This window comes from Fundulus heteroclitus, chromosome 10, assembly GCF_011125445.2.
Source record: "Fundulus heteroclitus isolate FHET01 chromosome 10, MU-UCD_Fhet_4.1, whole genome shotgun sequence".
Classification (NCBI taxonomy): Eukaryota; Metazoa; Chordata; class Actinopteri; order Cyprinodontiformes; family Fundulidae; genus Fundulus; species Fundulus heteroclitus.
Window position 1 is genome coordinate 3,891,156 of NC_046370.1, and position 26,292 is coordinate 3,917,447.

General features: G+C 39.3%; 1 protein-coding gene across 2 annotated transcripts; it reads left to right on the plus strand.

Annotated features, from left to right (window-relative positions):
- Positions 1 to 26,292, plus strand: cep55l (centrosomal protein 55 like). 2 transcript variants are annotated; one of them, XM_036141804.1, is made up of 12 exons: positions 1 to 19; positions 8,450 to 8,678; positions 8,757 to 8,864; positions 9,768 to 9,923; positions 17,238 to 17,291; positions 18,923 to 19,067; positions 19,718 to 19,866; positions 21,015 to 21,208; positions 22,393 to 22,516; positions 23,943 to 24,014; positions 24,102 to 24,227; positions 24,457 to 26,292. In XM_036141804.1, the coding sequence occupies exons 2-12, from the start codon at positions 8,490 to 8,492 to the stop codon at positions 24,658 to 24,660; spliced, it is 1,521 nt and encodes a 506-aa protein (XP_035997697.1). In that variant the 5' UTR covers positions 1 to 19; positions 8,450 to 8,489; the 3' UTR covers positions 24,661 to 26,292. The 2 variants fall into 2 exon arrangements, with proteins under 2 accessions (XP_035997697.1, XP_035997698.1); XM_036141805.1 differs by having other exon boundaries at positions 19,721 to 19,866.

The following is a 26,292-nucleotide window of genomic DNA, read 5'->3' on the forward strand; positions in this document are numbered from 1 at the left end:
TGTCTGCCTGACAGAGAAGGTAAGAGCAGCCAAGATTAACTAAAAAAATATTCAACTTTAAACAAAAGGTTTTTCCGATAAACTCTAAAAAGTGTTAAACTTTAAAAGCTTTTAAAGTTTTTTGATAAACGTGGAACAACCTTACAAACCTTTTTTAAAGTTTACCACTTTGGTTAAGCTTCAAAAAAGTTAAATAATGTATCAACTCGTGCTAATTCATTGTTGCACCATAATAGGCGAAGCAGAGCTTGATTAATGTAATGTGAGATCTATGTTAATTTAAAATGTATGATGTCATCATAGTGTTGATAATGTGTCCCTTGTCCCACATTCTTTTTTTCTTTTCTTTTTTTTTACCCTATGCATAAGCCTCTGTAGCCCAGCGAATACATTCAGCCCTGTTGCTGTCACAGTCACAGTTCTTTGCTTTTTCAGTACGGCACTCTGCTGCTGCTGCTGCTGCTGCTGCTGTCAACAACATAACTGATAAAACAAATAGTTCTCGCATTCAATATACATGAGGAGATTTTCTACATGGTTTTAGGAAAGTGGATGTGTATTTCTAAATGATTTATGCAGCCTCGGGTGTTCCCCTTCTTGAAAAACAAGGCCTATTTCTACTTACTTGAAAGGGCAAATACACAAAGAGCACCGGAAATCCATGTTACACGTAGAGAGCAACCAGTACCTGGCTGAGACTCCTGCAGTCTCTCTAATGTCTTTTCTCCCTTTTAACAGATTTCTTATAGCCTTAACAACTGTGGAGGGACCTCCTGCACTCGAAGAATCAAGGTCCCATAGTTCTCCTACTTTTTAACCACAAGTAGTTTATGAACCACCCCAAAAAAAAAATATTCTTCTCAAACTTTGTTTTGTAGTAACTTTCTGATAAGTCTCACCTTCTTTGACCAAAATACAGCATTTGAATAAAATGTGGCTCGAATTCTCTGCTCGGATCTAATCAAAGTGACTTGGCTCCTGGGCTATAGCTGTTCATGGAAGGGCACAGGAGGACCGTTCGCTTTGCCAGTACATTGCAGAGCTAGTGTATGCCGTGACCCTGCTCCAAACAACAGGAGCCAGGCCAGTCGATGATGTAGAGCAGCAAGAGGTCTGCTGTAGAAATGGTAGAGCTGGTCTGCGAACAGCCGATGATGCAGGCAGGGCTCACCGGGAGGCTGAGCCATGAGCCCCGCTCCTCCCCGGCGCTGATGAGGGATCCCAGCGGCAGGCCGAGAGGCTGACAGCTCCGTGAATCTCAGAATAGACAGATGGTGGAAGAATGGAAGAAAAAAAAAACAAGCGACATTTTTAAACATCACTGTCTAGAAAAATTATAGTCCTTTTTTAGGGATTTTGCGCAGTCCTCTCATTTGGAGGCGTGTTCCTTGTCATGCCATTGTCTCCCTGTAGTCATCAATTAGGTTCCAGGAACGCTCACGAGGGAGGTGTTGTCCAGCTGCAGCGTGTCAGATCAGGCTGTAGCTCCAGTGAACTGTAATGAGAAGAACAGCACACTCCATCGCTCTGTCTACACCCAGGTAGTACAAGCAGGCACACCAGGAAGGCTCTTTTCAGAGCTGCTCAGCGCAAAGCTTTTCCATGAGAACATGGAGACGTTTTCATCGCTCTTGTTCTGCCTTTTTTTTTAATGTGGGAATGGTTATATTTTTCAACAGTTTTACAATTGCAAATTCTTTAGACTGTGACTCGCTTGTCACAAAAGGTTTTATTTGAACTTTAGTATTTAAAAGAAATCCATATGTTGGGCATAAACGACAACAATAAAATCAGTCAAAGCTTGTAGGCCGTGGGCCAGAATCTGTAGGACGCTTCCTTAAGAAGTTTCGTATGAACTGTCAGGGGGCAACTTTCTTCCACCAGGATAAGTTGCTACACATAGCAGTGATCTCAAAACACCAATGTTCCCACGTTTTCGCTTGCACATTAATAAGTTATAGCCGATAAAAAATCTAAACTGTGGCGCTCCGGTCCAAGAGGTCACGTGATTCGATTTTTGCTGCTCAGCCAATCAGATCGCTGTATTGTCAGCTGTGCGCGTTCATCAGTTCATCATGGCTGCGCTCGTAAGATGTTTGTATGCATTTGTTTCCAGATGAAGAAAGCCCAATAATAGCATTTTCTGGCGCCAGCTGGCAGAGATCTTGATGGCAAGAAAAAAATAAATAGCCCAGACCATCTGTCCATCCATCCATCCATCCATCCATTTTCTAACAGGCTTATCCCCGCTGGGTTTGCGAGGTGCTGGTGCCGAGCTCCAGCTGTCAATGGGTGAGACGCGTTGTATAAACTCGTTGTGCCAAACGAGTTATCCCCTTCGGAATTTGTAGAATTTTGTATTGTATTTTTGAAATCAATAAAAGTTTTAACCTCCAGCTTTGTGAAGTCTAAATATTTTAAACATCACATTCTAGTAAAATGAAATTTATTTTTTTTAAACTCCTAATACGTTGTTCTATTTTTAAAAGAGACATATCTCGTTTTCTTAATACGGTTAATATCTCGATAAGGTTCTTGGTTGAATTAAAATCTTATTAAATCTGATAATTTTGGCTGTGCCTTTATTCAGTGTTCATTTGATCACACGTGAAATCCGCTTTATATAATCTATTCATGCGGGTTTAGCTACCAAAAAAGAAAAAAAGAGAACCAGCAGACAGCTGTGATGGACTTAGGAAGGTGGATTTTGGTTTCAGCAGACAGACATTCGACAATCTAATAACATAAAGCTAATATTTTCGTGACACATCTGGAAATGACCGTTTTCTTTCTCATAACGTATTATACTGGATGGATGGATGAACGATAATGTAACGACACCATTGCTATATTTCGTTAAGAAAAGTAAAACATCCTCATTTCCACGCCTAATAGGTTGGAAATGAGGCGGAGTTGACTAGATTCATTCTTCCAGCTGAATGCGCTCTTGGCGCAGGGAATACAAATTCTGGCGGGGATAAGTCGTTTGGCACAACGACACCTGTGCTATCCTAGCGCAGCAGGTCTTGGTGATATCACAGTAAATTGGGCAAAAGTCTGGACTATTTCTGCCCTGCGATGGACTGGTGACCTGTCCAGTTTATACAACGCCTCTCGCCCATTGACAGCTGGAGATAGGGACCGGCACCTCGCGAACGCAGGGATAAGCGTGTTAGAAAATGAATGGATGGATGGATGGATGAATGGATGGATGGATGGATGAATGGATGGATGGTCTGGGCTATTTATTTTTTTCTTGCCATCAAGATCTCTGCCAGGTGGCGCCACAAAATGCTATTATTGGGCTTTCTTCGTCTGGAAACAGACACAACAGAAACAACCATCTTACGGGCGCAGCCATGATGACGTGGTAAACTCGCTCAGCTGACAATACAGCGATCGGATTGGCTGAGCAGCAAAAATCGAATCACGTGACTTATTGGACTGGAGCGCCACAGTTTAGATTTTTTATCGGCTATAACTTCTTAATGTGCAAGTGAAAACGTGGGAACATTGGTGTTTTGAGATCACTGCTATGTGTAGCAACTTATCCCGGTGCAAGAAAGTTGCCCCCTGACAGTTCATACGAAAAGTCACCGTACAGATTCTGGCCCACGGCCTATTGGGTCATTTGTTAGATATTTCATACAGGGAAATGTATCAGTATACACCACCGCTATAAACTACTCCAGTGCTAGTCACATGTATTGACAGCCATGCAATAAAATAAATTAATATTTTATCGCAGCAGTATAACCTCTCAGTCCAAAGTCAAACCTTCATTTTGAGAATATTATTATAATATTTCAGGGGGCGGGGGGACCTATTTGCTAAAACCTATTGGTGGCAACAAAAAAAAAACATATCACTAGCATTTTCTTGAAATACATATAACGCATGCAGTGTTTTTTTTTCATTTAAACTTCACTTCTTTTTAAGTCTGATCAGTTCTTTCAGGGACCTCTAATTAGTAAACCACCACTTTGTATTCCCTGCGGTTAGAAATACGATGTGATAAAGAGGCTCACGTCTTGAAGCTACTAGTGGCCAGTAGGCTGGATGATGAGCCGTATTCATGTTTTTTCCCACCACACAGCCTGAGCAGAGTGGTCGGGGAAGGGAGGAGATCTCCACAGCTGACCATTAGAGAATGTCGTTAAAGTGTGCTGTCTTTGGGTCACCATTCAATGTTTTCATTCTTCATAACAACCATTTCATGCTACATCGCAACCAGCAGCTTGGGGAAGCACAAACAAAAGCAGTTACCTATTCCCTTATCTAAATTCTAGGCAGACTATGCTTTGGTGGGATTAGAATAAGATGGAGTTTTTCAGCAACAAACACACGAGATGGATGAGGATGTGAAAACGCCCCCCCATGCTTATTGTTAAGTCCAAACAAACAATGTCCCCTTGGCAAAAGGAGACTGTAAAATAGTATTAGAAACAGAGATAGGCCTACTAATTTGGGGGGTAGAAAAACTGTTAATTTCTTCCTCAATTGATTTTTTTTTTCCCCCAAATGAATAGATGCAACATAAATTATTAAATTACATTTTTTTTAGTGAGAGATTATGCAGTGACTTTTTTTCAAGCTTTAATTTCTATTAATCATGATGATTTTCTACTTAAAACTAATGAAATTTTTGTACATAGACTATTACATCAGAAAAATTTGAAAAAGGTTTAATGAATAATTGGGGACTGAAATAATAGTATGTTTAAAACCGGGTGAAAGGTGGTTATTTTCAAGGTTCTTTTAATCTAACAAACCAGCCTCGTCGGAACGCGTGTTCTAGTTACTGAATATGACTATAACTTGTCTTAGCAAGTTATTTTTTATGTGAATAATATCAAACAGATTGCTTCTTTGCTATGAAATAAAAAATGCGTTGTGTGTTTTGATGCAAGGTTAGAAGACGTCACAAACAATTTGCCACTCAGGGGTTAGTTTTGAACAAAAAAATGCTTGTTCTCACAACAAAGCCTGAAAGTGGTCTTGGAAATATTTTTGAACCACCAAAATAATAGAAAAAACACATTTCTGACTTTTTAACTTTTATTTTCCTCAAACTAAAATCGATGAAGGTGAAATCTGGCATACTGTGCCCACAAAAGAAAAAGGTCAATTATAATTTTGAATACCATCATTTCTGTGAATCAATTGAAAACCTTGAAGGCTTTTTGAATTTGCCATACTTGTAAAAACTTTTCACTGATATTAACCCTCAGGAAAAAAAACACATCTTAAGCGCTGTGAAGCAGCAGAATTACACTCACCAGCTCTGATGAGTTGGAAATATGCTATTTGTATCCTTAATAGAGTTGTTTAAATGATTAAACAGTTCAGCTTTTGAATGCCGTCTACATGGAAAAACATAGCTGACGTGTGAAAATGTAGGTCCCAGAACAAGTTGTGCAGAAAGACTGAACCACATGTGTCTACATCTGGGTTCATTGCTGGATGACTTCATAATTTAACCTCAGTAAACTTTCTTATGATTGCCAGTATGTTTGTCAGTTTAATGCAATAATAAATAATTAGCACAGATGTATTTCTTGATTCGTGTTCTCTTGGCTTCGATGTGAAATTCATCATGAGTGAGCCTGTGTATGAAACAGGCTCCGAGAGCTGGTGCTGAATGTGAGTGACAGTCCTGCTTATTTCATGTCAGAGCTACTGTTTACTGACTTTAACTCATTATTTCTGTTTACCCTGACAAAAGCATGGGCGGAAACTCTTAGAGCTGCTCCACCATTATAGCTGCTTTAATCAACTTCTGTAACACAGCTGAGGTTATTAAGTATACACAGTAGCTGCATGCTAATACAGGATGAAACATACCAGCAGCTCCTGACCTAGTAAAAACAAACAAACAAAAAAAAAAACGAATTACAGAAGCTAGACAAAAAATAGACATTCAATTAAGACATGCATTTGACTAAACATGAATAATACAGATTCATATTTGTGTAAAACTGAGAGATCTCGATGGGCAGATGCTGACAGCAATGTTTAAACCCAGTTTTATTTTTAAAAAGGTTGAGGAAAAATGTATAAAACAAAATATTTGTCATTAATTGAAATCCTATAATAAATGGAAATGATGTAATTCCTAAAATAAAAATCCCATAATTGGAAATGTTGCGAAGACGTCTCAGTCCTACACAGTAAAGAAATAAGTACACACCAAGAGTCTGTGTATGAATATTTTTTGACACGTCTACGCCATACACCAGATTTTTTTGTATTTACATATTGAACAACTTCTATTGTTAATACATTGTCTGTTATTTCCAGTTTTAAATAATTAATGAAAAATAATTCTTCAAGGACTTGCAGTTGTAATTTGAAAGAGAGGCGTGATATATTTTAGACACAAAAGCAGGATTTCGACAAATATGCACTTTTTTTAATAATCACCAGTGTATGTAGACAGTACTGTAAGACAACCATGTTAACAGTTTATTGGCAAAAAAGAAAAAAACAGTTGATTTGGTGGTGAGTTACACTCAAAGACAACCCCGTTTTGAAATGTGTTATCCACTGAAACAGATCCACTTCCTTCCTTGATAGAATTTCCACATTGGGTTTAAAAGTTGCAGGATATTGTATTTTATATCATAGTACCTGATTAACACATAACAATGTTCTTTAAATCAAAAGTCTGAGAAAGATCTTTTAGAGTTCGTTACATTTAATCTATTTGTATTTGACGCGCCGTCCAACACGCGCTGGGAAATGCGAGCATGCGCACTTAGCACTTTGTCACGGATATGACGTCAACGCGCTGCGATTCAAACTTCAGGAAATGAAAGTGTTGTTTGAGCAACGGTCTCGCCACCACCAGTGAATTAAACGCCTATTCTTCTGCTGTCTTAACCTGTAAGTGTTCTGCGTTTCGGTCATTTCACTTCCTAACAGCTGCTCTGTGCGTTTACTTGGACATTAAACTGTCATGTCAATTAAATTATTAGGTTCTGGTTAGAGATAGAAGAAAGCAACTGTCAGTTTTTTCTTTTTTTCTATAACTACTTATCGAAGATATTTGTAACGAAACGAATGGTTTCAGATTCGGCAATATTTTGAAGGGGTTTTTCTTTTTCCTTTCAGTTAAATTCAATTGACTTAAAATAGCAGTTTACTTTTTTTTGTGCGTTGTCTGTGTCTCTAAAAACATGAAATTCGGCTTACCTCATGCCTAAAGCAACACTGCTTCGACTCGTCAAACCCGTTCAGGAATTTCTTACTTTAAAAACGGGGTTTTCTTCAAATATTACCTAAGGTCTGTTGAATCTTATGCTGTTTCTGAAAGAACAAAAGGGTCCATTTTACTCCTTTCCTTGGCCACCAACCAATTCTGGTTCATTTTTGACGAATTGTAGTTTAAAAAAATTGTCAACACTAAATATTGTACAATTATATGTGTGATCCTTATTCTATTCGTTCTTTATTGAACACATGTCAGGGTCATGGTGTTTATTATTGGACCATGTGGCAGATGTGAGCAGTGTTGCCTTGCAGCAAGAAGAAAAGAATATAGATTTAAAAAGTTAACGCACGTTAGGTGAGATCTGGTGTGCAATATGTCATCTTTGGTAGGTATGTTGTTGTTGGTTTATACATTTAAACTCCGAAGGTGTTCGCCCGGATGGATCTATAACGTCTCGTTGATGGCAGCAGTTAACACAGATCATGTCCTGCATGAAAACAGACCTGTATGATGTCATAAAGTGTGGGAAGTGGTTTCTTTATAATGCCCTAGCTGACTTTCGTACTCTCTCAGCAGCCTTCCTGTCAGTTGACGTGCAGTTTGTAAGCCACACCAAGAGATCATGGGTGATGATGAGGATTATTCCTGTTCTGATCCCCTTTTAGGAAATATTACTATTGGGAAACGTTGTGGAAGCTATGGGTGTAATGTAAAACAAGCTTTGTCATTTCCAAAACATAAATGTAGATATTTAGGGTTTTTTTATTTTTTTTTATAGGCAGATATGGGTGTAAACAAAATAAAATAGAAATACAGTTAAAATAGTTGAGTTTCAACAGTTGTAAGTAGAAATTGATCAAGTTTAATTTTAATTTTAATTTTTAATTTTTTACAGTATATTTTATGAAACAGGAATGCAAATATATTAATCAGACCATGACCTTTCAAGGCCTAAAGATCCCTCCGTGTCAACTTTCTGGTTTCCCAACTCGGACTCCTCTTCTTCAGCCTTGTTGAGGACGACTCTGGGTCAGAGTTAAAGAGCCCTAAATTTGTCCAAACGGCCAACGGTTTCTCCACTCAGACATTCGCTCAAATGCAGCTCATGATGCTTGGACTTAGTATCGTCAACATTCACCGCCGCTTGCATCATGATGCTTCCGATTTTGTACAAATTAGATTAAGATCAAAGCATAATAGCCTCTTGAAATGATTTGTCTGATTTATTTTATTAAGAACACTCCACCTCACATCTGTGATATCAACAAAGAAAGCCATGGCATCCAAAGGTGCCAAAGAAAGCCTTGTGTCCAAGTTGGGATTTAAATCCAACAGCTCTGGCTCAAAGGCCGAGGCAGAGCTGGAGAGGGTCCGCAAGGAGAATGCTCACCTGAGGAAAAAGATTGACGAGCTGGCCAAACGGCACATCAAGTCACCTGACTCAGACAAGAGCAAGCTGCTGGAGGTAAAGGCTGCACTTTCACAGCTTTTTCAGTCCCATTTATTTATTTATTCATTTTATGTGTGTATTTGTTGTCTCTAGAGGATTCTGTCCCTCGAGACGCTGCGCGAGAGGAACAACCAGCAGCTCCTGGTTAAAGAGCACGAGCTGGAAACTCTGAGACAACAGCTGTCAGCTAAGGGAGGAGAGGTATGCACAATGACAACTGTGTGAAAATCAAAATCACGTTCATTCCATTATCCATCAAGAAGACGCCTCTACACACACATATACACAAATACACACGCCTACATCGAAGGACAACGGACACGCCGGGGCATTACAGTCCGGCTTAAATGAGAAGATGCGCCCAGTGTGTAGCACTCTTCAGCTTGTGACTTATTTTATTTTTGTCCACACTCTGGCATTGTATTGGTGGCATGTGGAAAACTGACAGAGAAAGGGAAGGGAAGGGGGGGGCAACACATACTGGAATTCCAATGAGCTGCCACAAACAGACAGGGAAATCGCTTCTATCCCGCTTTGACAGCAGCTCTGCAAAGTGAAGTCTAGACAACCAGCAGAAGCTGCATACCAACGCGCACCGTTCTATTCTGTTCGCTTGACATTTATAAACTGTTTGTCTGTGGCTGCTGTCTGTATGTATTAGCATTCGCGTCATGCTGCGCTTTGACTCCGGTGTAAAAACTCGCCGCGCTGTTGCTTATCCTTGTGTAATATGTCCTCCGTTGTTGCCGAAATGACTCTAATTTAGTGTGGTCAGAGTGACAGCGGGCCAAACCCACTGATGACATGCTGGTAAATGGAATGTCAGCGTTTTGTTTTTTGCCCAGACATTAATCATGCTCGCATCCTCCTCATTAAGTTTCATCAGCAAGCGGCTGATGCCACCAGACTTCCAGCCACGCAACGTCGGTCACGAGAGGAGGATAATGCACGAAAACATTTATTTGTTTTTATCCGTTTTTTTTCCTTTCTTTTTTTTTCAGTCAAGCTCTCTGTTTAAACAAGACGATTAAAAACATTGGCGTGGCAAAAAGCAGGCTACTCAGTTTGCTATTTATTTTTTTATTTTTTTTTTTGCAATTTTAGGTGGTGGCTTCGCTGCAGGCCCAGCTGGAGCAGCGCAGGAGAGAGGCAGAACAGAGAGAGGCGATGTTCCAGAGCTTGTCACAGGAAACGGAGAATCTGAAAAACAAGCTGGCCACAGTTTCTGCTCGTTGTCAGTCCCTGGAAATGCAGACCGCGGTAGGCTGACCCAAATACGCTGCTACCTGTCAAAATGTTCTAATTAGTCAGGGAGAGAGTGAGACGTCTCTCCTTCGCATGATCTGGTTGCGTTTTCTGTGCTATAATGGAGGTGATGTACCTGATCTTTACATTTTTCCAGACAAGAGTTTGTGACTATAAATAGTATCATCTCTCATATGTTAGACATTTGTTTTAACAGGGATGGTAAAGGTGAAATGATCAGTGGGAACGTTGACCTCTTTCAGTACTGGTTCTATTGAAAAAGCTCTGACACACCAAAGCAACAGGGGATCATAGAAAGTCTAGAAAAGTATGGGGTCTGATGGGACTTTCCAGGTCAGTAGAAGTATGGAAAAACAACATTAGTGTAGAGTATTTTTATATCCAAACTCTGTTTCGTGTAAAAGGTTAAAATATTGAATATGTCCAACCTTATGCATCTATCCCTTCATACATCCTTCTATCTGTCTCTCCATCCATCTTTGCTACAGTCCATCCTTTCATCAGCTCATTTGTACATCTGGTTATTTTGCCATCCATCCACCCCTCTAGCCATCAGCATATTCCCCCATCTCCTTTTTATTTATCCACCTTCTATCTCCCCTGTCCATGTCAGTCTGTTGGCCAATCCATGTCTCTGTTTCTCCACCCATCCCTTAATGGCAAAACATTTACATTTCCTCACTTTACTCCCTTTGTCGTTGCCTTAAAGTTCTATCTATCAGTCCGAGTGAATTGATAAAGATGCTGTTTCATGACTGAACAGCATCATTGGGTAGAAAAAGACTAAACCCGGGACAGGGATAGAAAATTTGGCTTTGGCTGGGAAAAATAAATGGTACTTTAATCCTTAAATGTGTCTCATCTATCAGTCCATCTGTCTGCTCATTTGTCTGTTTGTTAGCCATCTATTTATTCATTCAAGATTCAAGATCGTGTTACTGATACCCGCAGGGAAATTATGTTGTCCAAGTAATTGAAAAACAGATATGAACAACACATGGACTTTTAACAAAGTATAAAATAAGAGAGAATAAGGCTAATGTAGAAATAAAATTAAATGATTTACAATATATTGACTAAAAACATTTTGCCACAGTATCTTGGCATACAATTAGCCAAAGTGTCTTCTCGTGGTACTGGAAGTCTGACATGAACAGCGCTAGCATTGTCCCTCATGGGGACCCCTGCGGTGCCGATGACTCTCTCAGGTACCCAGTTCTGCAACCTCCCAAACTGCAGCCGTCTTCCTCGGACCACTATTCAGGAGGTAAGAACATAAATCCACTCCCATCCTCTCCAGTTTGTTTCCCAGGATATCAAGTTTAATAGTTTTAAAAGCACTAGAGAAGTCAAACAACAACATCACTCTAGCATAACCACCGGGCCTGTTCAAGTGAGAGTGAGCTCTGTGGAGCATCAGGGTTTCCTCCAGCGTATTTCAACCATCACCCCCGCCAGGCTAAGCTTCATGTTTATTTTAAAGCCACACTAAGTAACATTTTTACCGTAATATATGATGCTCTTCTAAGTACGTATGATGGTAATCTAAGCGTTTATGAACCCATTGAGGGTCTGTCATCTGCCCCCTACTGCCTGTGGCCAAAAAACAACACTTGGTGAGGCGGCCTAGTGGCTCTGTTCTCTGTGGTAAGATGAACAGCTTTACGGCAGCCCAATGAAAGTCCATTGGCATCAATAGCAGTGTGACCAGGTCTGCTTATTATAAATGTCTGGCTTGTTTTTTTTTAAGTCGCAGGTTGCGGTTTATTGGGCGTTTTCCTCCTTCCGTCACCTGACGGCTCATCCTACCTATAGCCTGTGTTTGTTCTCAATCCCCTCCACACCTCTGTTATGGTTCCTCAGCTTTCTCTCCACCTTTCACCTGTAGTCCTCCTCCGGTGCTTCGCTTCGAAGACTCCTTAAGTTCTTACCGAGTGACTGATGTTTTCCCTGTCACCTTTCCTGAAGGCTTTCTTTCTGTTAAAAGCTCCTTGAAGCCACTGTTAATTGGAGCTGCGTGAGGTTTTTTTTTTTTTTTTTTTTTTTTTTTTTTTTTTTTTTTTTTTGTTCCAACCATAAAACAAAATGAATTTTCCTATGCATTAATTACAAGGAACAAATATGACCTATAGATATAGATCGTTGTAGACAAGGTCTCAATTTTTAGGCTGAATGCCGATATGCAATATTTATCTCGATATGTTTTTTTTTTTACAAAGTAATCATAAAACGGTATGTCTTTTAAAAAAAATTGTCTGTGAGACATTTGGGATGAAGCTTTGTTTCAAACGGCTGTAGATAAATTGAAAAACGGCTAAAAAAAATAGCCTACAGGAATACGTAAAAGTATAATTATAACGCGACATAAACCATCTTGATGTATCATCTTAAATTTCTTCTTTTTTTTTATCTTGATATTTTTAAAATCTCAATATATTTGCCAGCCCTAATCTACTAAACTCTAATCCAATAAACTGAAATATCACTGATTTCTAATCAGAAAAAACCCAAACTGAAGTAGTTATTTTTACAGTCAGTGCACTTCCTTCGAAAGATAAAAATGACATGAAATAACCAATACCTATAATATATTAAATTAATTATAAAATTTCTCACACCAGTAAAACATAATAATGTATTAGCATCTAAGAACCCTGCCTGAGTGACACTTGGTATTTTGAAGTTCGTTCATACAGCACGACTCTTTCAAACGTCTTTCACTGAAGTTTGATGGCAGAGGACATTTTTGTCATGCAGTCATCGAGAAGAACCCTGTTGTTTTTTTTGTTTGTTTTTTTTTTAAGTGCAAAAAAAAAAAAAATGGGTAGTCATGTTTCTCAGTGTTTTAACTTTAGCTCAGTGTGTTTAACAGAATGCCTCAGACGGCACATTGTCGCCTTTCTTAAAACCGGAGTATTCCCAGAGGACAGACGAAGCTTTCTTCTTTGGCTCCAGGGTTTCCATATTTTCAGTTTTGATCACTCTCTTGTCCAGAGTCCATTCTCGCAGGACTTTACTGTTAGATGGAAAAGTGCTTACCTCCAGATCGCATGGTTTGATCTGCCTGCTAGCTGCAAATCTCTTCCTCTCTGTGTTAAGCGTATTACCGCCACCAGAAGGGCTGGAGTGAGAAAAAGGCTTATCTTATGCTCGTTAGATGTTACATGACCAAATATGGCATGCCTCTGCTGTTTGGAAATGGTGGCGGGTTTTTAAATCGCAATTATATTGCGAGTGCAATTAATAGTATAGCGGTACTGTTGATGCACGGTTTGTTGTTAGGGAAGCAGCGAACCGTCCTAACTGGGATGATGGTGTCCCTGCAGATGTCCATGTAGTCTGTAACACAGCCCACCCTGCTGGTAATTTATCTACAGCTTCTAGTTGGTTTGTATATTTAAGAGATGAGTTGGGTAGACATTTTTGCTTAAAATAAATGGCGAATGTTTTGTATTTATACTTAGATTTTCAGGGTTCTCATTACTTTTTGACAAATTCAAGTCTTGGTGAACAATATTTTCCAACCCTGTCAGTATATTTCCCTATTTAGATAGAAATAAACCAACCGACAGCTTTCATCTCATACCTTTTATGAACAATCCCGACCTGCCGTTTTCCTGGTCTAAATACAGATTTATTACATGGATATCTTTTAGAAGACAACACATCCCAATTAAACCTCTGATTTGGCTTTTGTCACAACAAATCTGTTCAAACGGTTTCTAATAAACAGTGTAACATTTGCTTGATGCTGATAAATCAGATTTTCATTAGTCACCGGTGGATGAAAGGATGTGTTTGAGAACTGCAGCTCCCGTTTTGTCCATCAGGTGGCAGTGTTTAATCTCAGTTTCCCCAGACTGCTGACACCACCTTCTCCCTGGAGCCTTCTCATGAAAGGTTTATTTCTCAGAAATACATCAGCCATAACAGACATTGTAACGGAAAAAAAATATGATTTTTCAGTAATCTCCTTTTTATCGGCCGTCAGCTGTGTAACCCTGCCTGTAGAAGAGATAAAAGTGAATCTGTAGTAGCCACTTCTTCTTAACTGCAAACCCAGTGCTGCTGCATTGACTATAAAGCTGTCACCGGGCATCTTGCTCATCTGCAAGGAAGCGTAGTCTGCAAAATTACATGCAGGCCTTTGAGGAATATAAACAGATGTAGCAATAGCATACAAAAAAAGGACAAACTAATAAGATTCAGCGATTCTTTATTATTTATTGCAAACTAATAAGCTTATCTGAAGAGCATTTTACTGGGAGAAATGAGCTTTTTCCCCTGTTATGTTACTTGATTACGTGGGTGCTTTTTTTATTTGTTTTAAGAGTAATTTTCTTTTTTACATGTCAGAATATTTCTTGCACCACCAGAGCTAGAGCTGGAGGAAAAGCAGTGCTGTTGTGATTCAGCTGTTTTCCTTTAAAGTGGAATATACTAGATGTTCGTGTCTGTATTTAAAAAGAAAGCTTGCATTTTTTTTGTTGCTCAAAGGTCACGAGGGTGCTTTATGTCTTTGATTGAAGATGTTTGTTTCACGTCTATTCTTAGAACAAAGCATTAAATTGCAACGCTTGGATATAAATGAGCAGAACTATGTGTCCCACTTTTTCTTTTTTCTTTTTTTAAGTTGCGTTTCATAGTTTGCCTCATTGTTGTGTTAAAGCAGCAGAATTAAATGCTGTATGTGTCAGACAGGAGGGCGCTTCAGGTGATGTGAACACTAACTGAAAGCTTTCATTAAAGAAGAAAAAAGCTTGGCAGCCCTGCTAAGCCGTATCTTTGTTAAATGTGACAGGTTACTGCTTCTAACATTTGTGATTACTAAATAAATTTCTGACCGTGGTTTTTAATTAGACTTAATGTTTTTAACCGTAGTCAGCTTTCAAATAATGCAAATATGAGCATGTTGAAAATAAACTGGTCATTAATTGGCTTCTTAGCTGCAGCAGCAAGTAGGTTACATCACAAGGCCATAAAATGATTAGAAACGTCTGCAGAATGTTTTTAACAAGCTTCTGCTAAATAGGTATTTTTATTGGGTATTTATTTAAAGAATATGGTTTAAACTTTGTTACTTGCTTTAATTTAATGTGTTCAATGATGTTGCCTTGTTAGAACCTTGTTATTTCTGCTAAACAACTTATGAAAAACTTCTGCTGCTAGATTCCCATTCATCTTTAAGGAATTTAATGTCATTTTTCTAGTGCTATTTCCCAGTTGTCCTCTTGGAAATATTCAGATCAACAAACCGAGCAATCTCCGCTGCTCCTTCTGGAGGCACAGAGGCCTCAGCTTATACATTTAGATTTAGTTAAACAGCCAAGCTAATGATGTTTCCATGGTGTTACCAGAGTCAGCAGTCTTTTCAGACGTACGATCCGGGGTCCCTACAGAGGAGAGCAAGTGAGTCGGTTATTTAGATCTTCTCCTGGTCTCTGTAAGGAACGTGCTTTGGTTTGACAATCCGCTCATTCGTCAACCACTTTGTCCATTCACTCATCCATTCATCAGTCTGTTGGTCTGTCCGTTAGTTTAATCCTCTCTTTTAATCTCTATGTTCAGAAACAATCCATCTGTCCATCAGAAATTTTGTCCACTCATCCTTCCGTCCCACAGCCCTTCAACTGTTCGTTTTTTTTTTTTCCACTCATTTGTCTACTCAACATACATCTGAGTTCATCCATTCATTTGTCCTTTCACTACCTATCCATCTTTTTGTCCATCCAACTGTCTCTCCATCTATGATTCGCCCTATTTTTCTGCTCATGTAGCGTTACGCAACACATTGAATCATATTCATCACTGCAGCACCAGTGTATGCAGCAACATAATTGCAAAGGACTATTTGGCTAATATATTTCAGATGCAATGCATTTAATATGTTTGCCAATACTGTATTTGGCCACTTAGGTGTACTTCTGTTGTTCTTTTTATTTTATTTCATTTATTTATGAACATATAGCTCTTTAATACAGACAGCCAAAGTCCTTTACTATAAAACCGACCAAAAAAAACAAACATTCCAAATATAGATGAAAACAAATAAAACCGACTAAAGAATTAGAAGTTGGAAATCTGAAATAAAATGCCACAGCGCTTCTGAGTATTAAGCCTTCCTGAATGTAGATGTCTTGCGCTTGGATTTAAAAAGTCCCCCAAGTCACGTGACGCCGCGGCATGGCGGCTGAATGCACTAATGGATCGGCCAACGTGTGCACGTATCGGCCGGTGCCTTCACAAGAAAAAACCTCGACCGCTAGGTTTAGGTGTTTCCCTGCCTGCACTCACGTGACTTAAATTAATGGGTGAATGACAGGCCTCTGCAGCTGCTGATCGCTGCTGAAGAGGGCATGCAGTCATTTAATTCAGGTATGTTGGAGCAGAGACTCATCTAAAACATGCCATCCATCCACCATCATTCCGTTTGCCATAATTGTCTCGTCATTTAGCCATTATTTTGTCTATCCTCTATTAATTTCCAGATTTGCAAGATTCCACACACAAACCCTAACTGTAGTAGATATATCTGCCTAAAATTCAGAGTAAATTTACACTCGGGCTAAAAGAAAAGAGGGACCAGCTTAAATTTAAGTGCGAAGAATGTTAAATTTGAACAGAATGTATAGAGATCGGGATCAGGCTGGAAGGCCCATAGTGACAGAAATGTGACATGACCAGCAATACGCTGGGGAGGGAAGCTGGAGAACTGACTGCAGGGTTGGTGACATGGGTCATGTAGCCCAGACTTTGAAATGTAGGAGAGCATAGATTCATCACTCGCTGCTGTGTTTTTCTTGCATTATTAAAAGTTGGGCTAAATAATTTAAGTCGGCAAGCCCATGTGTAACTTCTAAGCCTCTGGCAGATCTGTAGTTTTGTGTCTACGTAGCTTTTTTTGTTTTCTTCTAAAAACTAAACGGGAAAGAAAGTATATGAAATTAATGGTTTATGTCACTTGACAGAACAACCTGGCCAGCTTGAAATGTTTTTGGAATCCTTGCAACAGCACCACACACAAAAAAGCCTTCGTTTGTGCTTAAAAAGGCACAGATGCTACAACCATTTTTTTAAATGAATAAAACATTCTTCCCTTCACAAAGATTTGCAAATATAAATCTAACCCTCGGACCATTACAAATTAACCTACTCTTTTTTTTCTTTTTTTTTTTTTTTCTTTTTTTTTTTATTCAAGTTTTAAAGTCAGCCTTAACTGAATGTCCGTTGTGACGGCTGCATCAAGGCCTCCACCTTTTATCACTACTTTTGTAATTCACCCTTTTCAAAGCATCTTTCTCTTTTCAGAACAACCAGGGACCTTCGGGAGAGTTGGTCCAGCTGCAAGATCAACTCAAAGATGTGAGTCCACTTGGTCATTTGGCTTTGCTTTGTATATTTGAAATTGTGAACGTCATATTCTTGTGACACTGCGTACCGCAGGAGTATGAAGGCATATTGAGCTCCCTGTCAGTGCCTCAGAAAAGCATATATACCCCTAGGTTATGTTTTGTTGCATTAAAACTGCTAAACTTCAATTATTGGGATTTTGTGTAAGAGACCAACACATAATAGTGCATATTTTGAAGTGAAAGGAAAAAGATATGTGGTTTAAAATACTGTACAAATAAAATTCTAAAATGTGTGGTGTGCATTTAAAAAGCCCTCATATTAAATACGTTGTAGGACTTCCGTTTGCTACAAGCAAAGCCGCAAAGCTTTCAGGGTATGTCACTGCCATCTTTGTTTATGTGGGAACTAAACATTTTAGGTTTTATTTTGCAAAACTGAGTAAGGTTGGATGGAGAGCTTCTGTTAAGTCTCAACTGGGTTTAGGTCTGGATTTTGACTAGACCAGAGGTCTGCAATCAGCGACTCCGGAGCCGCGCGTGGTTTTTAATAACGCTGGCCAAAATTGCTAAAGAACTTAGCAACATTTTAAAATGTTAAGTAATAAATTATGCCAGCTTTAGCACATTTTTCTAGGTGTTTTTCATGCAGTATATGTGTAACATTTCCACAAAGAATAACACTAATAGTTTAAGCAAAATTCCTTATCATTAAGTCTTTTTTTTTTTCCCAAGCTCTATATATATTTATTTTTTATTGAATATCGCTTTGAAGAAAATGTTTTAAACCTAAAATAAATTTTATTTTAACAATAGTAGATATATATAAAAAAAAGAAAAAAAAAAAGATATTTTGTTTGGAAGACGGTTGTTTCTTTCATGGTTCTAAGCGATTTTTATTTAGCTTGACCAAAAGCAACAAATCGCTCTCTGTGGGTTGTAAAGGTGGCTGATCCTTGGACTAGACCATTCTAAGAGGCTATTCCATTGTAGCTCTGGCTGTATGTTAAGTCAGTGTCCTGCTGGAAGGCAAAGCTCCATCTAGCTTCAACGTTTTAGCAGCCTGCATCAAGTTTTACTCACATCCATCTTTTCCCATCAGCTCTCATTTGTATTTAAAATGACAATACATTAAACAGCGTACTCTGCTAATTTGATGGCTTCTGGAGGCTATTAGTTGCACCAGATTTTATTTAAGGGTAGCAACACGAATAGATCTAAATATGTTTTTGATCACATTAATAAATTAATAGTTTTTTTTTTTTTGTTTTTTTTTTTTTGTTTTTTCTCATTTGGGTATTTCCTCAAGCTCATGTTCTCATCATTACCCAAAATATCATATCGGTAAACATCCAGCTGTAAATTTAGTTCACAATACTAGTTATCTATATATTATACTCATAGGCCAAATCTATCAGTAAAATTCTGTCTATAATAGTATACATCTCTATATTTATTGAGTAATAACCCATGTCCTGTACATATGGAACCATTGTTTATCCTGCACTTGCTGCTATTGCACTTCTGGTTAGACCTAAACTGCATTTCGTTACCTTGTACCTATACCTGTGTAATGACAATAAAGTTGAATCTAATCTAATATCAGAGCGTTTGTTTAAAACAGTTGTACAATCTTGCCACCAGGCTCTTGAGAAGAACCAGCAGTGGCTGATGTACGATCAGCAGAGGGAGGTCTACGTTCAGTCGGTCGTTGCCAGAACAATGGAGCTGGAGCAGCAGCTGGCCCAGGCTAAGCAGCAGGAAAGCAAAGCAGAACCCAGCTCTGAGGGTAAACATTCATGACATCCTCATGCAGACGATGGAGACGTTGTGATAAAGGGGTTGAAATAAAGTAAAACAAAGTCCGCAAACAGTGTATAGATTCAGATAGTTATTATTCTTGGTGCACACTCTTTCAGTCACAAGTTGGGCTGCGCAATATTAAACTCTTGCGACGGCGATAATATCGTCATAAATATTGCGATGAGGATATCAGTTGAGATTATATGCCTGCTTTTTTCTCCTCTCATCTCTGTTTCCATCACTTTGTGACCTTTAGCATTTTTGACAACGGTCCAAATGGCTAAATATTACGTTAGCCTGTAAAATGCATGTTCATAAAACTTAAAATGTAATCTGCAACAATTATTCATATCACAGTCCTTTGTGATATGAATATTGTACCCTCTGATTAAATATCATCATTGCAGTGATGATTTTACACGTTGCATTGTGCAGCCCTCGTCATGCAGTTTTTATTTCTGGTTAGGAAAATAGTTGTCCGGTATTTATCAGAGCAGGAGATTGGTCAACAACAGTGTAATGCAGTATTTTGCTGTTAATATTCAACACAGAACTTGTCTAAAATTATCCATAGAAGCTTTTTCCTCTTGAACTGGAGGTCTAATTTTAATCTCCTTTATTTTTTTCCCCTTGTAGCAGCTTCAAGCAACAGTCAAGCTACAGAGAAACAATCCGACCTGAAAAAGCACTATGAGCAATTGCTTTTAGGTATGCAGAAAGACCTGGAGAGCCAGAAGGATCAGACTGCCAAAGCTCAGCAGGAGCTGAATGCTCAGAAGGAACAGGTAAACAATGCAGATACCAGTGTCTTTTTCACAGTAACTCAGTACGGTTTTTACCCCACACAAATTTGTTTTTCCTTCAAACGTAAATGTTTCAGTTCATCAAAGACATTTCACTGTCAGACGGAGACAATCTGGGTAAATACAAATTGATGTTTTCAGATGTTGCTGTCAAATCAAGTGAGGAAAGCTATCCAGAAAACCCCCCACTGAGGAAAAAATAACAGCCCCCAGCTCATTTAAATCTTTGATTAAATTAAGATTTATAAGCCACACCCACCACTAAGCCATAGACTCAGAATATTACTTAAATAGAATCGGCCCGACAATCAGCCTGGACAGAGTTACATTTCTAAAGCATCAGGACTCCAGTGAACCACAGTGACCGGCACTATGGTTCGTTTCTTCACCATCTGAAGACTGAATGATTAATTCATGTTCATTTTTTCGACTTATCATGATAGAAATATTAATTCTGCTCTGTACCACACAGTCCTGAATGAACATTTCTGGCCTGCAGTTTTTGACATTAGGCTCCAGCTCATTTAGGGCACATAGCAGGACAATGGTCCAAAGCACCAGGAAGTCCGCCAGTTAACAGCTCGACAACTTAAGGTTTGATCTAGTCAAGGTTCAGGCTTCAATGTGATTGAAATGCTGTGACATGATCTTTCATACAAAACACTTGTCAGTTATTCAAGGACTTAATTGCAGTTGTTAGGATTAGGGACAATTATATTTTCATCTGGGACCAGTTTGGTTTGGATAACTTTTTACCCCATAATAAATGTAGAATTGTTTGGAAACTTCATATTTTATTAACTCAGTTTATCTTTAAGGATCAAGCCAATCTTTAAGGGGGTGAATTCTTTACCATGGTACTGTAAATTACTCCAGCTGTGCTGTTTGCTCGCGTTGTCGACATGAATGACCCGCCGTTGTCCCCATTTTCCCCGATGAAGTGTGAACAAATTCATTGGCAGTCCGTCCTTTTGAAAGAGACTGCCTCAGCGCTGAATCAGTATGCAGCCGAATACCCCGAGTCCTTGGATTCAGACATCTTTATAATTGATCTGCGGAGCCGGATTGAAGAACTGAGTAAGAGACGGAAATCAAACTGTTTTTTGCCTTTTCTTTCATGGCCTCCGCAGACCTTGAAAGCTCAGGCCGAGCTGCGGCGTCAGAGGGAACAGGTCAGCGGAGTCCAGGAGGAGACCTGTGCTCTGCAGAGGAAGTACGAGGACAAGTGTAGCGAGTTGTCTGCCTTTCTGAGGAAATACGACGAGCAGGGCAAGGAGCTGGACGAGGCCCGGAAACAGCTGCAGGCCGAACGGCTTGGCAACAGGTAAAACCGACATGGTGACATGACTAGGGGTGGGAAAAAAATTCATTTTTTGGGTTCATGAGCAACAATTTCAAGTGTTTCACATTTCATGGGTGAAAGTCAGACAACAGGAATGTAAATAAAGTAAAAGACTTTACTGCAGTGCTGACACAGTGGCGGACTGAAACTACAGTGGATTCTCTCGGTGCGCCGGTGGTTCAGCACACTGGAGGTCCTGTTGTGCTCTGCCCCATGGTCAATCGACACACTCTCCGTCTCTTCTCTAGCACTCCTCCGGTCCAGTCCGACTCCGCTCAGCACATGGCGTCAGAATGGACATTTTCTCTCTTGCACGAGCGCTCCAGGGCCGACTGAGCAGCAGAGATGAGAAAAACCTGTCCCAAAAAGCCCCACCTGCAAAAACATCTAAGACAACAATATCTGGCAAAAATATCTGCCACTTATGTCGGCCATCTGAGAATAATCAGCTGTAACTGATGCATACTTAGATTTTTCATGAACATTTCAGCCCAGCAGGTGAAAGTGGGCCAGTCTGTAACTCCCAGGCCACTTTTTTTTTCTCTCAGTCCAGCACTGAGTAGTATAATACTTTTTAAACTTTTGCTCTATTTATTCATCACAAGTATTACTGCACTAATGCTTTATTTCCAGATGGGTTGTTGTTCAAAACTTAGGAGAATTATCCCTGTTTCTTAGAGGATAGGAGAATAATTTAGGTTTACATGTATTTCTGTCATGCAGGGTTTTTCCCACCGTATTATAAGGCTGGCATCAATCAGTAAAGTTCCCATTTGGGAGAAAATCTTCCGGTGTGAATTAGCTAACACGCTAGCTGTCGTTAGCTCGACCCACTACGTTTACGCTGCACCCTTCCTTCGTATGAATACATGCAGTGGTATACTATGGCTGTTCATACAGACAAAATATAAATAAATGTCTAAAATTTAATGACAGGGACTCTTAAAAAATTTATTTTTTTATTATTACAAAATAAATCAACATTTAAATCAGAATCGAATTGTAAGGTTTTTAACAATACCCAGCCCTAATCAGTGCTGTCCAGGGTTATCCATGTGCCCAGAAACGACTCATTCACTGGTATTCCCTTTTATAAAGAAGTTTTTATTTTAGTGTTTAGGTCCAATAACTTAACTTTTACCTGTGTTTGGATCCCAAACATCTAGACATGCAGCGCACGAGGAAAGGAAGGTGTCATCAGAGAGAGCAGACCGGATGAGGGCCGATCTGGAGAGGATGGAAAACCGACTGGACGAGGAGAAAAAGAGATCCGCTGAGCTTCTGGAGCAGGTCAGAATATCTGAACTAAAAATGGGAACATTGAATCGTTTTTTGGAAAGATAACAAAAAAATCGCAAAGTCCTGCAACCATTTTAATGTCTAGATAAACTGAACATGCCCAAAATATAGATAAAAACGAGCTGTTACTTTGTTATGAAAGCTGTAAGACTGCTGTGGATTTACACATGGACGTCACTTACGACAAAGGTGCTATGGGGGAAATAAGTGTTTGATTCCCTGCTCTGCAGTTTGTGAAGACACATTATACCTGTAAACAATAAAAACACATGTAGAGTAAAGTAAAAACTGATTTGTGTGTATATAAAACACACCAACCTCTCCCTCACCACGGTCAGACCAACGAAAGCCTGCAGGACGTTCTGAAGGCAGTTGAGGTCAGAGGCGCAAAGAACACATTTGATAGCACACTGTACTGTAATGTAGTGTGTTAAATTACTTATTGAAGGCTTGGGGAAAATTTTTCTTTTGCCTGTAACTCAAGCCACCATCTTTGAAGGAACAAAAATGCAGAGTCTGATCTGAAGATCACAATCTTCACTTTTGAGCACAGGGGTAAAATAATTCTCTGGGACCGTTTCTCTGCTAGCGGCACACGGGGTACTTCAGTGTATCAGGAGGCCAATGAATATGGTTATTTACTGTGAAATCGTGCATCAGAAGGCTAAAGATAGCTCACAGATGAGTCTTCTGCCACGACAACTTCAAGATACACTACTAAGGCAAAAATGGAGCGGCCGAAGATGCAGCACATTAACGTCGTGGCGTGGCCCAGTCCGACTCCGGACCGCAATCCTTCAGAAAACCTGTAGAGGGAGCTGGAGATTTAAGGTGGCAAGCATCAACCAAGAAGCCTAATTGGCTTAAAGAGTGTCTGGAAGGAGAACTGGGTCAAAATCCCTTCTGAGAGATTCTGTGTGAAAACCTGGTGAGCAGGTAAAGGTCTTAGTGCTTTGCTCGCTCATAAAGGTCTCCTCACCGACTTTTAAGTTGACCTTTGATTTTTGATGACATCTTTCACTCAATGACATATAAACCAATCCTAAAGATTTGTCTAATTAAAATTTTTCCTCATATTCTGTGTTTTTGTTTTCTTCCATTAATATTCTGTCTCCCCACATATAATCCCACAACATTTAGACTTTTGTTGTTTGTGAGCAAACTTAGAAAATCTGCAGGGGATCAAAAACGTATTTACACCCCACTTCATTTAGACTTTCAAAATAAGAGTCTAGCAAATGTTGGGAAAAGTGTACATGAAAGTGATGGATGCAGACAAATATTAGCTGAGAACATTTTAAATTATTTTGTTCACCAATTTTGAAAGGCGTTCTTTTTTTGTTGTCGCCTTGGTGAGGTTTGAAACGATTGCATGTCCTGCACGCTCAAAACGGCCTTGATAACTTGGTCTTCTCAGGTAAATATGCTGCAGAAGTCTCTCATTAAGGAAAACGAGGAACGGAGGAGAATCGCTGCTCTGGAACAACAGGTGGAGACGTCTTTTTTGGCTCGTTTGTATTAAGTACGGAATCCTGAAACAGTTCCAGTTATATTAATACTTGCGTTGCTTCCTAAGATCCAGCTCTCCGCCAAGGACTTTGAGAATGAAAAACTTGATCGTCAGAGCATGCAGAAGCAATTACAGAAAGTGCTGGAAGAGCTTCGAAAAGCCCGTGATCAAATTGCTAAACTGGAATCTGCTGTAAGTGTCGTCCGTGCTTCTAATTCATAACATGGTGCATCTGTATATTTCAAACATGTAGCAACTTTTGATTCAAACTTTGCTCAGTGCTGTTTTTTTTACCAAAGCAACAGTGGCCGAAGTTTTGCAGTAACAAAAAGTTGTTTAAAGCTACAAGCGTTTACATGCACACAATTGCTGTGTCATTTTGAATTAAAGGAGGTCACACTATTTTTATTTTCTATTTCAGAAGCAGCTAAGTTCCCGCTTTTCAGAGCCCAGCTCGTATGATAACCTGGAGTTTGGGCGTCTTGCTATTAACGACCCCACATCGCCATCTAAGGTCATCAGCCTCCTGGACGAGAGCTTCCTGGAGTGTCCCAAGTGTCAGGCTTCCTATCCAACCAGTCGCCACAGAGAACTCCTGAGCCACATGGACTACTGCTTTGCCTGAACAGGCCGGCCACATCAGTATTTCTGAATATTATCCAAGAGGGATAGCTGCATATGCTTTTTTTTGAATGTACTTATTCCAAAACATAGTGCTTGCTGTTGGCTAAAAATATGGAAATATGATTATTTCCACTCACTTAGAAGGCTTGTTGATAATCAGCAGCTATTTTTTTATTTTTTGTTTTCCAGTCATAAATCCAGTCATAAATTCATCACTCCAGTTATGCTAACAATGACCTGTCCATTTTACCTACAATGGAAGAATAATAAGCTTTGATAAGATGTCTTGTCTCTACAGTACATCATATATCAGAGAATATCAGAGGAAAACTTTACATTCTGACAGTTTTAAATGTAGAAAGAAGGGACTTGAATGACAGTTTACGCTTTTATAGCAAATAATGTTATTATTTAACAGACGTACACTTGATAATCTTCTATGCATTTGGTCTGAAATGTCTTTTTATTTACTCCAGTTGCTTTTTTTTTTAAGCCATAGCACTGATCATAGACAGAAAACTGGTGGAGGGCTTTCTCCTATATCTAGATTTTAGCTGATATAGTTTTATTTTTTTTGTTCAGATTTTTATTTTTGTTTTATGTTAGTATTTATTCTTGGGGATCTTATAAGAAAGTAATGATTTTTTTATTTTTTTCTTGTTAATTATGTGTATTTAGCATGGCCTAATCATGGGGTATCCTCTTTCTATTTACAAACCTGTGAGAGTTTACCGATTAACGTTGTACCAGATTCTCCAATCAATCAAACTTCCATAAATGGATTATTTTCCACTCCCAAGTTTCAATAACTTCACCTGAGGTTCCAATGTGTTGTCGATGCTGGTTTATCTTGTGTTAAGTAGCAAAAGTGCAGCTGTGATTGTCTACCATTTTATAGTATTTATGTGAGGGACAAGATGAGGTAAATTTCTACACTCCAGCTGTTATTGGCTATTTTCAACTTCATTAACTGGTGATTACAGTTATCAGCAAATGTCCATCTAATTAACAGGATGTTTATTACGGTAGTACTGCTCTAATGCCGCAGCAGCAGTCTGGTCGAGCCCGTTTCATTCACACACTTGGATGAACATTGCTGAACCCTGACTAAGATTTTTCCCCCTTACTCCTAGTTTTTATTTGCGTCAACCTAACCAGACCTTAAACATGTAGGCGCGCTGAGCTTAACCGCTCACATGTGTCGGGTTGTCTGTGCATTCCTCTCTCCAATCACCACCTTGACTTTTTAAACCTGCAGCCCTTTAAGGCAGGGAGGGATTGCACGAGTTAATTCCTTGTACTAAACCATTTACAGCGGGGATTACTAAAGGTCTCCTTGTTGGGAGAAAGGTGTGTTTATTCCTGCGGGCTTGGCAGTATAACCAAATAGACTTAAGGCGGACAGACGTTGCTGTGATTCCAATCTTTTGGGTAGCTTCTTTTCTACTTGCACTGTTTGTATTTTAGTAGAGTCCCATCAGGCAGCCATGTTTTTTTTGTTTTTGTTTTTTTTTTTACCAGTTGACGATTTGAAGTGTTCTTTGGTGCATCCTAATTATGTGTTCCTGAATCATGTTGTTGTGCTTAATACTGTCCACGAACGTGCAATAAAAGTGTAAACCTCCACCCAGAA